The sequence below is a fragment of the Mustela lutreola genome, chromosome 1 (assembly GCF_030435805.1).
Source record: "Mustela lutreola isolate mMusLut2 chromosome 1, mMusLut2.pri, whole genome shotgun sequence".
NCBI classification, from domain to species: Eukaryota; Metazoa; Chordata; class Mammalia; order Carnivora; family Mustelidae; genus Mustela; species Mustela lutreola.
Genome location: NC_081290.1, coordinates 68,697,545 through 68,715,172, shown reverse-complemented (window position 1 = coordinate 68,715,172; position 17,628 = coordinate 68,697,545). Strand labels below are relative to the sequence as shown.

The window sequence follows — 17,628 nt, the reverse complement described above, 5'->3', positions numbered from 1 at the left end:
CTGGTAGGGCAGCGCGGCCTGTAGGTTCAGCGGCTGCAAGGTTCCTCCCTCCCCACTTGTGGGGTCTCTCCAGGCAGGGAAGCCCAGGGCTCTGGGACCCAGTGTTTTACGATGTTTTCCTCTGCAGACGAAGGAGACCAGCGTTTGCGGGGCCTGGGGAAGGCCGGCAGGGTGGGAGTGCCCCCGCCTCACCGCAAAGCGCTGGCGCGCAGGGGCGCCCTTGCCGCAAAGCAGATTCTCTTCCAAACTTCTCCCCTGGCTCCTGAGGGCTTGGGGAACTCAGGGCCAGACACGGGGAAGCTCAGGGTGCTCCTGGAACTCCCCCCAGGCTTCCCACTGCCTCTCCGTGCGGGCTGGGGCTCCCACTGCCGCCGCACCCCTCGGCTTAGCGGGCGGGCGAGTGCCCCGGCTCTGCTGAGCGGCCCTCAGGCGGGAGGGCGCCAGAAGAGAGAGACAGAGGACCGGGGAGGGGAAGGGGAAACGCGCAAGGCAGAAGCGACAAGGCGGGAGGGCGCGGGCCGGGACAGTGGGGCCCGTTTCAGCACCGCGCCAGAGGACAGCGCCCGCCCGGGCCGGGCGCGCGCCCCGCGGGGGCCGGGGAGGGGCGGGCTGGGCAGGGGGCGGCCTGGAGTGGGGTGCGCGCGGGAGCGTGGGTTACCTTCCCCGGGCCGGGGTGCTGGCGGGCGGCGGGCAGTCAGTGGCGGAGCGCGCTCGGGCTGGCCCGGTCCATGTGGCGCCCCGGGAACTGCGGCGGCGGCTGAAGGGCACCGCGAGGAGGGCGCGTCACATGGAGGCGCACCCCGCCCCCCGCCCGCGTCCGAGCGTGACGACGAGGGCGGGGCCGCAGCGGCGAGGCGGGCGCCCGCGGGGGCCGGGGGCGGGGGCGACGGAGCCGCGCCCCCCTCTCCTCTCCCAAGCGCTGCCCCCTCGCCAGATGCGGTGGGGTCTCAGAGCCTAGCCTGCGACCCCCGCCCGCCCAGCGGCTTAGAATCCCCGATACGGCCCCCCCCACCATCCGACCTCCTCGGTGTGGACCCGGCCGGAGGTCGCCCTCCTGCAGACAGGGTCCCGCACCCTCACGTCCCCGCCCGTGCGGGGCATCTCGCGAGCGCAGGTGGGACCCATACGTGCGCAACCCTCAAAAGCTCCTTCTCTTCCGGAGAGGCCTGGCGGTTGGGGGTCGCGGCTCCCCTCCCCACTCCACTCCGCCGGGGCGCGCGGAGGAAGGGGCTCCCGCCGCGTCAGCAGCAGTGAACCGGACCCGGACGAGTGCCCTTGAGAGCTACCCGCGACCCCGACCCTGACCCCGACCCCGCCGCTTTCCGGCCCCTCCGAATCCCAGGGCGGGAGAAGGGAGCCCCCAGACTCTGAAAACCCACCACTCCTGGCCGAGAGAGAACGGCAGACCTGTCCGGACCTATTTTTCAGTGTAATAGCGTCTGAGAAAGGGAGGACGCCACCCTGAGTTTCATCTCAGCGGGACGCAGGCGGGAGACCCCCGCCCCCTCGGGCTGCCAGCGCGGCTGCGGTGGGGGAGGAGACCCGCGCAGAGCGCGGCTGGCGCCGGCAGCGCAGAACCGGCGGCCCCTCGCAGGGCAGGGACGCGTGAAGGTCACTGCAGACAGGGCCGCTCCGCCCGGGCTATCCCCGCAGCCCCGCCCCCGCCGCGGCCGCCCCCTCCCCCGGGCCTCCGGGATTTCCCGGCGGTAGAAGCCGCACTGCGGGGACAGCCGGGTCGCCGCAAGGTCGGACGTTAAGCCTCCAGTCCCGCCGCCCCTCCCGGGAGTTGGGAGACCCCCCGCTCGCAGCCAGGGCAGGCGAGAATTGCGGCGGGTGCTGTGGAGAGGGGTGCGGCTCCGCCGCGTGCCGGGTCTCAAAAAGCAGCGGGGCTGAAATGTTGCTCCGGCTGCTGGCCCAGGGCTGACCTCCGGGTTGGTGGGCAGATAAAGCTGGTGGCCACTGCATTAACTTGCCACCGACCCCCCCCCCCCCCCCCCCGACTGAGTCTCGAGGACTTGCTGGACCTGGGGTGGAAGGGGCGGCCCCTGGAGCTGCTTCTGGCCCTAACCCCAGGGAGACCACACCCCCTGGTCCTCTCTGCCCCTCCCCTCAGCACCCCGGGAAGCTCAGACTCAACTCTGGAAGAGTTTCAGGCCTTGCCTGTTGGGCACCCTGCTACCAGCTCCCACCCCTCGCTAACCATCTCCAGGCCCTACTGTGCCTGGCAGTGACCTGGTAGGGGCCCAAGGAGAGGGTATGGTGGAAGTCAGCCCTTCCTCACATGACCCTGGGAATGAAGGGTCAGACTCCACTCAGCGGCCGCTTTGGTTAGTGACCCTGGAGGAGGCCCACGTCCCAAAACATAGCCCTCAGGACATGCACAGCCTCTCCGGATCCCGAGGCCCTGGGTACATTCTCACCTTCTCCTGCCTACAGGTCCTGTCACTCAGATCTGGGCCAGGAGGTAAGGGAGGGTGGGGGTTGCTGCCCAAAGGGGGAGACTGGGGAGAGGACATAAGACTCAAGCCAGGGCTGCAGGACTAACTGCCCTGGCTGCCCGTCCAGAATGTGAGTTCCCATTACATCTCATCTCTCCCCTGACCCTTCTTGAGAGGTGGCTTATAGCTCCAGGCCTTAAGCAGGTCTGGGGACAGGCATTCTGGGATCTGCTGTCCCCAGGTGCACGAGAGTCTCAAGGATGTGCCTTGAGCCCCCGCTCAGGATCTGCCCAGCCTGGCCTTTCCAGTGTCCTCAGAACCTGAATATGGATGCTAGAGGGAGAGAAGTCCCTTCTGCCCTCTGGAGCATCTTCCCTCCACCCCTGCCACCAGATGAACCTGGAGGGTGAACCACAGCCGACCTCCTGTGACCCCAGAGGTGACCTCCGTGGAATCCATAGCAGGCCCCACATGAGCCACCTGGTACCCTCATGAGCCACCTGCAGGAGACTCCCGTTGACCTCAGTACAGCCAGGTTGAGCAGGGTCCTTCGTGTGCCGTGACAGGGCAGTGAGGCTCATAGGACAGAGGAGCACAGAGGTCTTCATCTCAGTGGGCGCTCCACAGCCCCACTGACTCCATGATTGGGGCCTAGCTGAGCTCCACACACAGCCCTGAGCCAGGGTCCCACAGATGCTGTCTGGCCCTGTCCCCGTCCTCCCTGTGGGGTCACCACCTGTCTGTCGTTCCCCCTCCTACACCTCCCATCACACGGTGATCCTCCTCATGTCTCACAGGTGCCCAGGCCCTGACCTGGGGGTGCATGGCCCAATTAGGACTCAGGCCCCCCTGGAGGAAATAGTCCGGGATCAGAGGGACTGGTGCCCCACTCCAGGAGAGGGAGGCTGGGCAGCTTCGAGGCCCAAGAAGGGCCATCTCTGGGCAGGTGGTGAGGACATGAGGCGAACCGGCTGCAAATGCCGCCTCTTGCCTGGTCTGGTCCTGTGGTAGGATTTGTGGCCCTGTGAGGGCCCAGAAGAGGCCTAGCCTCGAGGCAGGAGCTTAGCAGGAAACTTCCAGATAGCCAAGGAAGACCCAGAGTGAGTTCAGAAGGCACCTGGATGTGGGCGCCATCCATGATGGGCTCAGGGCACAGAGGAGGTGAATAGTGGTGCCACTGGGGGCGGGGTGGATTTCGAGGAACCAGCAGGAGGGGAAGGGTATCCCACTACAAGGTGAGCATTTGGGACATGTGTTTTTGGCCACAGCCAATACCTGGCAGTGGGACCCTGGCCAGCTGGCCCCCCAGGTAAACAGCCCTGAGGCCAGCCCTCTGCAAGCTCAGGAAATGCATTGCCCTCCAGATGGGCCCTTCAAGGCCAGAACGCCTGATCCAAAGCAAGGTTGTGCCAAAGGCCACAGGATGCTGGGTTTGAACCCCCTGCCATTCAGAGTCCCCTTTGTAGCCCCCACTGAGTCACTCCAGATGGCAGAAGAGAGGAGCCAGGCACCCTGCCCCTAGCCCTCCCCAGGAGCCCCTCTGCTCCCTCCAGGGAGGCCTGCACCTGCCAGGCCCATCTGTCCCATGGAGGGCCGGCCATGGCTCCTGCACCCCAGGGCACCAGCCTGCTCAGGCTCAGAGAGGGCCCTGGAAGCGCTTTCAGGAATTGCTGGCGTTGTTCCATTTGGGGTTGGCATCTGGCAGGGGGTTCGGGCCCTCAGGAACGGCTGGAAGGGATTTTGGCACACATGGGTGCCCAGAAACCTCATATGCAAGCTTAATGATGTAACCCACTGAACCCTTCAGTCCCCATGCTGCTGTCTTCCTGCCGGATTTCATTACTACTTAAAAGGTAATGACACAGGAAATGCAGAAGCAAAGTGAGACCATGGTTGTCTTTCATCAGAGCTAGGTTAGAACCATGGCTCTGAGAGCAGGGACCCTGTGTCCCTGCCTAGTCCCTTGACCCTTCGCTTGCCACCATAGGCAAGAGGCACCTAGCCTCTAGGACCAGGTAGCTGGCCATGGGGTCAGCACCTGGAGCTCGTCCCTTTGGGCTCCTGGGAATGAAGCTGGAGGTGCTGACCAGCCTGGGGCACCAGCTCATTCCTCAGATCCCTGTCCCCTCTTGTGCTGGGGCACATGTGCCTGGTCAGGGTCTTGGGATGAAATGCACTCTCTTCCCAACCACCTGGTTCTGCAGAGGCCCTGCCCCCATCCTCAACAGAAAAGGAGGCCCCTAGGCCCCACCAGGACCCCCGTGGACCCGCTTTCCTGAGGAGCTGGTTCAGGATCTGGGCTCGGAGCATAGTGATGACTCCAGCATCATCTGCCTCAGATTCCAGACCACCGGGCGCAGTCCACCTTCCCTCGCAGGGTCCCCTCCCCAGCCCAAGGTCACCTCCCTCCCCAGCTCCATGCCCATCTCGCCATCAGCCAGCGCCTTCGTCTCCCCAGGCTCCAGTCACAGCCATCACAGCCACCTTGCACACAGCTCCGGGAGGAGGCAGAAATGGTGGAGTCCCTGATTCATCCGCAGGATATCCTATCAGAACGGGGAGACAGGCCTTTCCAAGGGGCTCGGAGAAGAGGGCAGTGTGGGGCCCAAGGGAAAGTCAGCAGGGGTGGTAAGGGGCCACGGGCTGCTTGGCTGTAGCAGCCCCCCTGAGCTCCGACACAAAACCCCTAATGTGGGCTTGGAGACAGAATGTAGCCTCTCACTGGCAGCTGGGGGGCAGGGGACACCCACTGGCTCACTCAGGGAAGAAGGTGCAGGGCTTAGCTGGACCTTCCTGCCTCCTGGGCCTCAACCTTCTGGCTGGGAAGGTTGGGTGGGTTGCTCTGTGCCTGCGTGACTGCCCTTCAGCCTGTGGGGCGGCTCTTTCTCAGCAGGAGTCTGAGGTCTCTGTGGCCTTTCCTGTGCCCAGCAAGGGCGCCGAGCTGGAGAGAGGGGTCTGCAGCCTGCAGTCCACCTCTGTGGGAACACTCACATCACAGCCAGTCTTTCCTCCCTGTGTCTCTACCCTGTCGACACACCCCTGCTTCAAAGGCTCCTGCGTGATCTGGGGTTGGACGGGGAGCCCCTTGCAGTGGACAGTCAGGCCTGCACCCACCCAGGAAAGTGGGGCCCTCTCAGGGTCCCAGGCCTGCAGGACCCTCGGATTCACCCCCAAGGGGGCGATGGACCAGGACTGCCCCCCAGTGGCAGGGTTCAAGACACCCTATGGTTCCTCTGTCCACCCCTAGGGCCAGCCTGAGACAGGGGTTCCCTCCTGCTCTGCCCACCTTCACCCCCTTTGCGCTAACTGCTTTTCTTTCCCGGCACTGTTCTGGGGCACTTGCTGTGAGTTAGGCAGGCAGAGGCTGCTGCTGGCCCAGCTTCTCCAGGAAGAGCAGATGCCCGAGACACAGCAGTCGCAGGTAGAAGGACCATGCACGTTTCACCACACAGCCAAGTGACCGACACTGTTGGCAGGGGGCAGGGGCGGGGGCGGGGGAGGTAGGAGGAATGGAGACTGGGAGGGGGTAACGGAGACCATGGGGATGGAGACCAGAGACTGGACTGGACGGGGGAGACAGAGCCTCAGGGGGGGTTGGGAACGGGGGGATACAGAAACGGGGGGAATGGACACTGGGGAGATGGAGACAGGAGACTGGGGGCACAGAGACCGGGGGATGGGGATGGGGAAGGACATAAACCAGGGACCGGGGGTGGGGGGAAAGTGGGATCGGAAAGTGGGGTGGGGGATGGAGACCAGGGTCTTGAGACTTGGGGGGATGGGAACTGGAGGGGAACGGAGACCTGTGGGGATGGAGACAGGAGGCTTCATTAGCCCCTCTCGGGGACATTTGGGCTTCAGGTAGGATGACCCAGTAGAATGACCCAGTGTCCCCCAAACTGGAGGAACTGCATTCCATGCAGAACAAAAACAAATCCCGAGACCACCACAGAGGAGGGTCTACATCGTGCCCGTGGGGACAACACACCACCTGTCCAGCCCCAGGGATGGATGTAGAAGCTGTGACCCCACCCAGGGCTCTAGAAAGGGAGACCCCCCACCCAACCTCACCGCACTGGCCCTAAAGCGAGGGCTTCTGTGGGAATCCTAGAGGACCCAGTGCTCCCTCTCCAGAATGAGGAGGACTTCAGCCCTGGGGAGGGAGGCACTAGCAGGACTGCCTTCAGAAGAAGACAGGACAGGGGCGCCTGGGTGGCTCAGTGGGTTAAGCCGCTGCCTTCGGCTCAGGTCATGATCTCAGGGTCCTGGGATCGAGTCCCGCATCGGGCTCTCTGCTCAGCAGGGAGCCTGCTTCCCTCTCTCTCTCTCTCTACCTGCCTCTCCATCTACTTGTGATTCCTGTCAAATAAATAAATAAAACCTTTAAAAAAGAAGAAGAAGAAGAAGAAGAAGAAGAAGACAGGACAATGAGCACGGAAGTCATCCCAAGCCACAGGAAGCAGGCAGAAACTTCCTCTAGAGACGAAACATCCCTCTCGGGGGACGTGCTCCAGGCCAGCACAGGGCATGGGGTGGATCGCTGGGACCCCAGGAAAGAGGCAACCAGGTCACACTGCAGACGGTACCTTGCCGTAGCCAACAGGCCGCGGGGAAGCCTTGGAGCCAGCCCTGCTGCTGGAAGGGGGGGCACTCAGACCTACCGCCTGGGACTTGAAGTCCTGGCCTCAGTCTGCCCAGGGCCTGAGTGTCTGGAACCACCTCCTCCCTGTTGCCGAGGCCTGGAAGGCCAGGAAGAAGATCCAATCCAGGCCCTGCCCCAGGTGGCTAGTGGAGGCAATCCTAAATCAGGGCCTGGGGCCAGAGAAGGTGACCTCCAGTGGCCCCTTAATGGCCCTGGCTTTGCCGCTTCCTCTCTAAACTCTGCACACCACCAATTCATAGCCTCTCCCCAAGGTGAGACTAGAGGCCCCCAGCCCGCCCCACCCTCACCCACTTGTAACATGGCCACTGGTACATCACAGTCTTCCCCCCTCGAGCCAGAGTCTCCCCAAACAGCTCCTGCCACACATCTTTGACCCCTTCTCTCCAGCTCCTGGGAAGGGGTGAGCAGTGCCCAAAAGGTCAGAGGCTGGGTGGCAGCCATACCATCTGCCTGTCCTCAAAGACATCTGGACAGGGCTGGCCAGGAGCTGGGTGTGGTGGGGACACAGCCCCTGGCTCAGCTTCCAGCCAGGACAACTCACAGCAGAGCTCTGTCCTATAGGACAGGTGTCTCCTTTGCATGGACCCATCAGCCCCTGGCCAGCACTGGCCTCATGCCCCCCAGCAGCTTTGGTTCAAGTGGGGGACGAGAACTGGAAGGCCAGACTCCCACGCTGACCTCAGCCCTTGTGGGCAGCTGAGAGGCAGTCATCTGCTCTGCCAGTCCCCACCTCCACCCTGTGGCCTCAACATCCCAGAGGCCCCTTGCCAGCCCACACAGATTCCCCAGGGCAAACAGCACAGGGGCTGTGGCTGGAGGACTGTCCACTAGGGTGGACCCACCTGGACGTGGGTGTGAATGCTGCCTGGGTATGAGCGCTGGCTTTGGAATCAGGCAGAACCAGGGTTGAGGGTACAGCTCAGGGCCTGCGGACCCAGCCAAGGGACCAAGCTTGAAGAACCCCCTATGGGCAAGGGCACAGGTGCCCCAGGAGGCAGGCCTGTTGAGGCCAGAGGTGTGGAGCAGCCACCCTGGGGGAAAGAGGCCAAGAGGGGTGGGGCTGTGGGAGCAGCGGGCTGGCCACAGCTGGATGCGCCCATCCCCAAAACTACTCTCCCCACCAGACAGGGCTCAGGACAGCCCTCAGCCCCAGGGCACAGCTTGCTGAGAGCTGGGTGGAGGGCTTCCTGGTAAAAGTCCTTGGGACCATGGCGGGCAAGGATGGACAGTCCCTCTGCTTCTGAGACCCGTGTGTGGGCTGCACCTGAGCTGGAGAAGAGCTGGGCGTGGCCCATGCTCTCTGCTTTGATGGTGCCCCAAGGTCCTGCGTGTGCTAAGGCTGCAGCCGAGCCTGGGGGCTGGCCACCCGGGCCCTCCTGCTGGCCAAGGGTCACTGGCACCGGTGTGACGCATGCCTTCCCATCCTTCCCAGGCCTTCTTTGGCAGTGAATGCTCACTAGCCTGGCTCTGCCAGCCAGCTGCTTCTCGGGGAGGGCTCACATCACCCAGGCCAACCCCATCCCTGCAGGGCGTGACCAGGACCCAACGTCTTAAGCCTCAAGGAAGGGCCTCTGCCCTGCCCTTATGCCAGTGCCCAGCGAGCGGATGGCACATGGTCGCAGGTATGAGCCATTGTGTGCCCCGACAGGAAGCCCCTGTCCAAACTGGCAGGGTAAGAAGGCCTGTGGAGAGGCTGGCTGCTCCTCAGTGGGGACACAGAATTCCATGAGACGCAGAGCCGAACGGCCCAACTCCCCCAATTAAGAGGACAGATAAAGGTGTCAAGACAGTGGATATCGTCAGCCCTAATGACACGTGTACGACGTGGATCTGCCCCCAAATGTCCCCTCCCTGCATGGAGGTCCCTGCCCCAGGCGCCACCAGGGAGCTGGGTCTGGACAACTGGGCTTGATTCCTCCTGGAGATAGCCCTGCCTCTCAACCTCCAAGGAAACTGGGTCTGACCTGGGGACACCCCTGTTCCACCCTGTTTGCCATCAACAACTGGGTGAGGCCGCTATGCGCCGGCGGACGCTCTCAGTGCTTCTGTGCGGCTGGGTTGAGCTGAGCTATGGCCACACCTCTGGCCACCTCTGGGGGTCCCCATGTTAGCCCCTCCATCCCACCCTGTCTCAGCCAAGCAGAATGAAGTCTCCCGCTGCTCCAGCTGTGGGGAGGGGTCTTCCTCCCGGAGGGACCCCACCCAGCAGGAGTGGGCAGGGCAGGTGCCAGGCAGTAGGATTCGCTTGGGACGAGACCCTGTCCAGGCCATCCTCACTGCCCAGGATAGGCTCCCAGCCTGAGTGAGAGGGCCACAGGGCTCAGTTGGATGCCAGCACCAGACCTGAGTATGCACGCCTTCTTTCTGTCCTTCTGGTGGCCAAGGTACACCCCTTCCGGCCAGCCTGCCCCACCAGCTGCCCTGTCACAGCTCAGCCAGCCACCGTCACCAAGACCAGGAGGCCCGGCCCAGGTTGTTCCTGGCAGGACCCATGGCACTTTTGGAGTCTGCCCACATCTGCTAGGGGTCCGAGCTAGCTTTAGGGATGGAACAGAGGGTCCCTCTTGGCCCTGAATTCTCAGTCCCACAGTCTGGGGTGGGGGTGCATCTCCCAGGACCCTCTGCAAATCTGGGGACATAGGCCTGAGGTCCCAGTGGTCACCCTACAGGCTGCAGGGAATGGAGTGGAGTCCCAGAAGTCTCTGAGGGAGGCCCTAGAGTAGACTTGGCTTCATGGCACCTGGGCCAGGAAGGGCAGGCTTAGCAGGGACACCCCCGTCACTCCAGTGCCCTGTATGTCCTGATGGATCTGCCCTGGGGGGACCCAGACCAGGCCCTTGGTTTCAGGGGCCCCAGGCAGAATGACCAGGCAGGAGGCCAGGGCAGCTGAGCCCCTGTGAAAGGCCCCAGACTCAGGCCATAGGCCCTGGCAGGAATGGGAATTCGGTCATTATTTTCTGATTATTTATTTCCCACAAATGGGCATCTGCCAGAAATGAGGCAGAAATAGAATTCAAGCCTGTTTTCTTTTCCTTTTTTAATTTTTAAAAAATATTTTATTTATTTGACAAGAGAGACCACAAGTAGACAGAGAGGCAGGCAGAGAGGGCGGGGGGAAGCGAGCTCCCCACTGAGCAGAGAGCCCAACGTGGGGTTCAATCCCAGGACCCTGAGATCATGACCCGAGCCAAAGGCAGAGGTTTAACCCACTGAGCCACCCAGGTGCCCCTTTTTCCTTTTCCATTTTTTTTTTTTTTTAAAGATTTTATTTATTTATTTGTCAAAGAGAGAGACACACACACACAGAGCGCACAAGCAGGCAGAGAGGCAGGCAGAGGCGGAGAGAAGCAGGCTCCCTGCCGAGCAAGGAGCCTGATGTGGGACTTGATCCTGGGACCCCGGGATCATGACCTGAGCTGAAGGCAGCGGCCTAACCCAGGCATCCCAAATCCTTTTTCCTTTTTAAACATTTTATTTTTTCAAAGTCATCTCTACCCCCAATGTGGGATTCAAACTCACAACCCTGAGATGAAAAGTCACACGCTGCACCAACTGAGCCGACCAGGCCCTCCTCAATGCTGTTTCTGCACTGGAGCCAAGAACACAGGCCACAGTGACCAAGCGTGTACCCAGCCTTGGAAGGGGCCCCTTTGGCAGGGAGACACAGACTTCTCAGACCCACCCTGTAGGGGAACCAAAGACCATGCCCAAGGAGCCCCAGGAAACACACAGTAGGAGTGAGCAGGCACGAGGACAGGACGAGTCACTAGGCATGAAGACAAATCCACAAACACCGCGGCCAGGACCCCAGACACGGGGCCAAAAGGCTGCTGGGTGCAGGGTGACGCCTGCAGTCTCGGAGGAGGCAGGGAGGGGGGTGTGGGGGTGTACTGTGTGGGCTACACATCCAGCAGAGCGATGTCCCTCCATGGCACCAAGGACACCCTCTGCAGATCTGGGGTGGGTGTGGCGTCCTGGGTTTATAGATGGGGGTAGCCTGGGGAGGCAGCTCCTATGCTGGGCCCCTTCTCTGGGTCTATTTCCAGACCGGGAACCCTGTAGCCCCCGTCAGACTCGTCCCCCACCCCCACCCCAGGGCCCATGAGGGTCTAGTTGTCCTTATCACTACAGCCCCCACGGTCAGGGGACAGGCCTGGGCACTGGAGCAGCCCCCACACTGGGTCCGTGGCCTGTAGGCTAAGAGCTCTGTGGACCAGGCAGGTGGAAACCTCTGGAATATCACTCTTAGACAGTAAGTTAGGGCTGCTGCCAAGGGCAAAACCTAAGGGGGTGTGTGGGCTGCTGCAGCCCCCCAAGAGGGCAGCATAGGCTGGGGAGGGGCTCCGGGAGGGCCTGGCCCCGGCACTAGATCCAGAGTGACTTGGATGTGAAATCTCTACATCTGTTTAGGCCGCTCGTTATTTGTTAAAAAAGCTAGACACTAAAAATAGCCTCGAGTGCATTACACACACAGGGAGCCTGCCCGCATCAGCCTGAGTCACTCAGCGCACCCTGGGAACCCATCACCTCTGCACCCAAACGGCGCCGAGGCCCAGACGCACCTTGTCCCTGGCCCTCTGTCCAGATTGAGAGTTGTGGGGGTGCCAGGGGATGCAGAGGGGGCCAAGCCCAAGGGCCAGAAGGCAGGCAGGGTCCCAGCCCCCCATCTGGTCCTGCTGCCACAAGACCCACCATGGGACCGCAGGGCAAAAGGCCGGAGCCTCTCCCTCCTCTAAGCCCCGGGCCTCGCACGCCGCACAACCACAGGTCTGGTGAGTCTCAAGCCAATGTGGTCCCTGCTGGGGAAGGTGGGGTCTGGGTGTCCAGTCAGAGCATCCAACTCTAGGTGCAGCTTCTATGGGGTGGGGGCATCGGTACTGGGCTCACAGCAGCTGGACACAAGCCCTCCACTATTTACAGGTGGACACTCAGACCTCACTGACCCCTCATTTAAGTCCATACCAACGGCTGCATCCCACCCACGCAACAGGCCGAGGGATGGAGGCTGCCCCTCTCTAGTCCATGGACTCTTCCTTCTCTCTGGCATCACACCGGACTCTGAAAAGAGGGACCAGACACATGCTCCCGGACGCCTGCAGCACCAGATGGACTGAGGGGCAGCTGTGGCCCAGGCAGCCCAAGGCAGGAGCAGGACGACCCCAGGAGCTCATAAAGCCACTTCTGACCAAAGAAAGCTCTGTGCTGACAGATGCTCTCCTAGGCCCGCACATGCAGCGACCACATGGAACCAGACACCTGGTGCTTCCTCAACAGGCTTCTCATAAAGGAAAGCTCTTGTTTTGAATTTCAGCAACTGAAAGGCCCATGTCTGCCCCACTCTGTGGAGGAGGGGCCCAGCGGAACGTGGACATGGGCCAGCATCATTCTGCTCTGGCCATGTGCAGTGACCGTGGGGCCTGTCCAGAGCTCACGGTGAGGGCCGGACCCCCAGACCCAGGCTGCCCGGAAGCCCCGAGGCCTGAATCCACTGCTCGCTGGCTGGGGTTCCTGTGCTCTCCGTGGTCGGGGCCAAGATCACCCCAGAGAAGGTCACACGGCACCAAAACAAACGTCATCAGAAAATAGTTTAATTCTGTACAGGTGGCGGCCAGGCTGACCACACATAGCGGGTGTCACGCACGGGCTTGTGGGGGGCGAGGGGAGAGCTGAGCGGCACACTCTACCGCAAGCAGAGGTGCCCTCGAGGCAATGGCCACGGGACAAAACGAAATGAATCACAAACCGTGACAGTTATGGGGGTAGCATAATCAACATTTCCTTTGGGACCAAAAAAGAAAAGGAAATTCAGAGGCTTTGGAATGCTTTTTCTTCTCATGCCGGGGAGCGGCGTCTGTTCTAGTCCACTGAGGACGGTGGGCACAGCAAGCTGGGGTGGCCACACCAGCCCATGCCGTGACAGCCACGGACAGGACCTTGGAGGGTGAGCTCAGCAGCTTCTGGCTCCGTGAGCCACACACACAGCCTCGACCACAATGGCCTCAGAAGAGGGGCCGGGAGCCCTGGCTCTCGAACTCGGCCCACGCATCATTCAGCTCCATGAAGATCATCTTAGCGTACTGCTCGTAGGGCTGCCCTGCCGCCTGGGGGCCAGACCAGTGGGGAGGAGGCCTTAGGCCTGCTGCCAGCACCCCGATCCTCCCACCCCCGATCCTGCCCCCACACCCCAGCCCAGTGCTCACCTTGTCTGGATGGACCACCAGCACGGCCCGGCGGTAATGTTTCTTCACCTGCCCTGGGCTCACCAGGTCAGCCATGCCCACAGGTGTCCAGCGGCTCTCACCGTCCCACAGCACGGTGTGCAGGGTGGACAGCAGTGCACGGATATTCCTCTCCTTACCCTCCGTCCACTCCAGGAGCTGCAGGGCACACAGGTGCTACAGAGAGATCGGGGCAACCACCCCCTCTACCCCCCAAGCTGCTCCACACACCAGCCACCGCACAGAGCAAGGCTCCGACTGTGAGAAGCTCAGCCTGGACATGGACCTGACTGCCCCCCCCCCCCCGCATGGTTCACACCACTCCCTGGGCCCGGCCACACACCACACAGGACCAGACGGCCCTGCAGAGCTGCAAGGCAAAGCCATCCTGTGGAGGGGGCACCCCGACCCCTTGGCAGTGCCATATCTCAGACCAGCCCAGACAGCAGATGGCTCTCATCAACCCTGCACCGTCTGGGGTTCCATCTGGTCAGGTCTTCAGAGCAGCGAGGCCCTTAATCACCCCAAAACATGTCCAAAAACGCAGGTTAAATGTCAACGGAAGCTGCTGCTGTCTCTGCAAGCATGTTGACCACAACCCTTTCATGTCTGAGATTCAGGAGCCTCCCTCAGTGGCTGCTGGCTGGCTCGGGGTGCAGGCCAATCCTGCCCGCAAGACCCCCCTCCCTGCAGACCTGGGGTGGCCAGCCCCCATCACCTTCAGCTTGAGCGGGTCGGTGTCCCGCGCCTGCTCCTGCCTCCGCATCTCGGCCATGGTCCTCGGCCCCTTCCTGTCAGCCTTGGAGGAGAAACCCTGGTCGGACAGCAGGTCCTCAAAGTCGCTCTCGGACACTCTTGGCTTCTGACCTATGGGCGAATGGAGGCTTGGCCAGCAGACAACGCTCCAGGGGTCCCGCCCATGGGTGCAGGCTGGGTGAGGCCCACCCGGAGGATGGGGTGCTGTAGGGACACCTCAGAGGAAAGGCTGTTCAGAAACGGGCGGCCTATCTCTGTGCGGTACACACCACAGCCCACAGCCTGCAAGACTGGAGATCAATGATGCTTTGGGATTGAAGGACAGCCACGCCCGTCACCTCCTGGGGTTAATGCAGGTGTGCCGTCCCCATCACAGACAGGGCTGCGGGCTCCTGGAGACCGTGGGTCTGGTGGCCATGGCCAGGCCCCAGCACCTTCTTCCAGGCCACAGGAGCCTCCGCCGAGGGAACAGACCTGGGCCCCATGAACACTCTCCCCTGGGTTGGGCCACGAGGTGGAGAACAGGGCAAAACACTAACTACTTCCTAGGAACCATGAAGAATTCACCCACAGGATATGAGGACTTACCGAAGCTGGGGGCGCGGACCCCCCTCTCCTCTCGGCTGCCGATCACACTCAGGTTGGCGGCATAGTTAGGCCTCGGCTGTGCACTAGTTTTTAGGGGTGGCTTGGCCTGGGGGGGCCGTGGGGTGCCCTGGGCTGGGGGCCGACTTGTCTGCTGCCAGGAGCTGCTGCCCGTGGGAGGGGGGACCGTTTTGGGCCCGAAACCCCCAGGGGCAAATCCAGCAGGTGCACCTGGGGAGACAGGTCACAACAGGGTGAGTGTCCAAACTCATGATGGCTGCCGCGTCCTGGAGAAGTTGCTAGGGACAGGGGCACTGCCATCTCCAGGACTTCATGTCCACAGGGGCTGGGGACAGCGGGGACACTCGGAGACAAGCGCTGGGCCTGCCTCCCCACTCGCCCTCAGAAGGCACGGCTGCTTCTTGGAACAGACGCCCAGCAAGCTACACAACCAGCACCAGGCCCCCAGGTCCTGGCTCCATGGCCGACCTGTGGCAGCAGACACAGCCACACCAGCATGCATGCGTGCGCAGCGACCACATGCAGAGACGTGTGTAAGCGAGGTCAGACACTCCTCTGTGCCCCTCCCCGGGGCCATCATTCTGAGACTGCTCCAGAGTCGGGATCAGAACACAGGCTTTGCAGCTGGTGCTTCTCACACAGGACCTGCTCCTTCTCACCGTAAGCAGCTTTTTGGGGCAGAGATGCAACATGGTGTGTTCACTCCCTGACCCCCGGGAGGGCTTCATGGCTGCTCCCGTTTTGGGCATTGTGAAGCCACTATCAACACGGTGTGCAAAATTTTGCTGTGTCTCTGGGATAAATGGTCGTTGCACTTTTGTGGGAAACCAATGAGCCATCTCAGACCCCCACCAGCACCTGGGGCCACACTGCTTCCACTGTGGCCACATCTGGGGCGGCCCCAGTCAGGTGGCCCCGTGGTGGGCACCCAGCACCCCCTCCCACATTCTAAGCTGACGGCTCTGGTTGTTGTGGTGCTCACGTATCCGAGGCGTCTGTCAGAGAGCAGACACTTGGCTCAAAAATGTGTTTTCTGCATCCACAGCTTGTCCTCCCCACCCCTTAGCACACTCCAGGATAACGACATGCCCCGCGTCATTCCCTCCGCTGTGGTTTGTGGTGACAAGCAAACCATGCCTGGGTTCCAGAGACGACCTCCTCCATGCTCTCCTCCTCCAGGAGCTGAGGTGTTTCCCGTTCACGTTTCAATCCAGGACTCATGCCGAGCCGCCTGCTGTGAGGCGTGAGGGTTAGCGTGATGTCACTTGGGTGTCGCAGTGGCTTTTCCCCTCCGTCAAAAATCCACTGGCCTTGCATGTGTGGGTCCACTCATGGGTCCCGGGTCCATTCAGCTCTGATACCAGGCGGTGCTGGGTTCAGCAGCTACAGCGTAAGCCTGAAGCTGGGCATGGGGTGGGTGACACTCCCATACTCCTTTCCGTTACGAAATACTCTAGCCACTCGTGGTCCTGACATCCCAAGTAAATGTCCCTATGAGCTGGTCTGCGTCCTCGGCTGCCCGCATCAGCTCCGCACCCGCAGCCCCAGCACACAAGCCCATCTTGCTTGCTGTGAACAGCCTTCCCTGCGCTGTTGACAGGGGCGCCAAGTGCTCTTGCCAGGCCCATGACGGGGCTGACCCTGTTCCCCGGTCACGGAATGTTCCTGGAATAAACCTTCCTTTGCTGCAGTGCACAACTGTGTGAGGACAGTTCCCTCTGCCAGTTGTTTTGTTCAGTCTCTGTCTACATTCATGAGGGACACAGCCCTGCAGGGTTTTTTTGCACAGACTCTGGTTTTGGTCATCAGGGTATCACAAGCTTCCTGAAATTGACTGGAAAACATTTCTTCCTCTTTCTATTTCCTGGAACACACTGGAGAATCAGTATGAATTCTTGAAACATTTGGTAAAATTCTCCAGGGAAACCGTCCACGTAGCACTGGAGATTCCCTTTTGGGAGACTTCCAAGTGTGAATTCGTTTCCCTCCCAGCTATGGGGATATTCCCACAATGTGCTCAGTGCTCGCGGGTTCTCCTGGGGACCGGCTCCGAGGACACAACCAATGTCACTGCCTATGGCCCTTGTACCCTCGCCATCCTCAAGGTCTGCAGGGATGTTCCTGTGTCCTTACTTGATCATCCTTTCACTCTGTCCCTCGTAGAGCTTTGTCTGTGATTTTACTGATTTTTGAGCTCTCCTGATATTTTCAAAAAATCAGATTCTGTTTCATTAGTTTTCTACTTCACAGATTTTGGCTCTTTATTATTTCCTTCCATCTGTTAGGGCTTAATTCTGTTATCTTTTCAGACACCCCGAGACTGACAAGAAGGCCGCAAGCACCCGATCAGTGTCCACGTTTGCCCAGTTTAGTGCACCCTCCTGTTTCCTAAATAACTCACTTACTGCTCAGCAATGAAGCACATGAAGACAGTTATCCTGCCGTCCCTGGTTTCCAGTCCAAGTGGTCGGGGGATCTCTGCAGTCTTGAAGAAGGCTCGGGGTGCCTGGGAGTGGGTGTGGTCCGCGCTCACCGGCCGGGACCACTATACGATGCAGGGCCCTGCCATTAGGTGCGCCCCTAGCAACTCCATCACTGTGCCATCCTCACATCCAACCCCTCGTCCAGCGGCCTGATCATTCGAGGAGTCTGACATCTGTAACCTAAGTCTGACTTTGTCTATTTCTCCTTTCCTTCCATCAGTTTTCATCAGGATCGCCTGTTTCCTGAGGGCATGTGAGGCCTGGGGCCGTGGTGCAGCCCTGAGGGCCAGGCTCCAGCCCAAGGATGGGTCACAAAGGACCTGAAAGGTCTGACCCCCGAAGCAGGAGGCTCTGGGCAGCCCACCCAGTGTGAGCAGCCAGAGAGACTGCACAGGCACAAAAGGCTGAGGGCAAACCCACACTCCCAGGAATCCCTCAGAGACATGGCGTAACCTGAAGCGCCA

The 17,628-nt window shown here is 61.2% G+C and overlaps 2 protein-coding genes across 10 annotated transcripts in view; both read right to left on the bottom strand.

Moving 5' to 3' along the window:
• Positions 1–794, bottom strand: part of CPLX1 (complexin 1) — a 35,074-nt gene extending 34,280 nt beyond the window's left edge. Inside the window, exon 1 of the mRNA XM_059167718.1 lies at positions 659–794. The gene's annotated coding sequence lies outside the window, so the exon portion shown is untranslated. The remainder of the gene's footprint in view (positions 1–658) is intronic.
• Positions 795–12,673: 11,879 nt separating this feature from the next.
• Positions 12,674–17,628, bottom strand: part of GAK (cyclin G associated kinase) — a 55,677-nt gene continuing 50,722 nt past the window's right edge. For all 9 annotated transcript variants that reach the window (XM_059167509.1, XM_059167499.1, XM_059167525.1 and 6 more), the window contains 4 exons: positions 14,664–14,891; positions 14,038–14,186; positions 13,302–13,478; positions 12,674–13,202 (listed from right to left, as the gene is read on the bottom strand). In XM_059167509.1, coding sequence (XP_059023492.1) covers positions 13,101–13,202; positions 13,302–13,478; positions 14,038–14,186; positions 14,664–14,891 — 656 coding nt within the window. In that variant the 3' untranslated portion in view covers positions 12,674–13,100. The remainder of the gene's footprint in view (positions 13,203–13,301; positions 13,479–14,037; positions 14,187–14,663; positions 14,892–17,628) is intronic.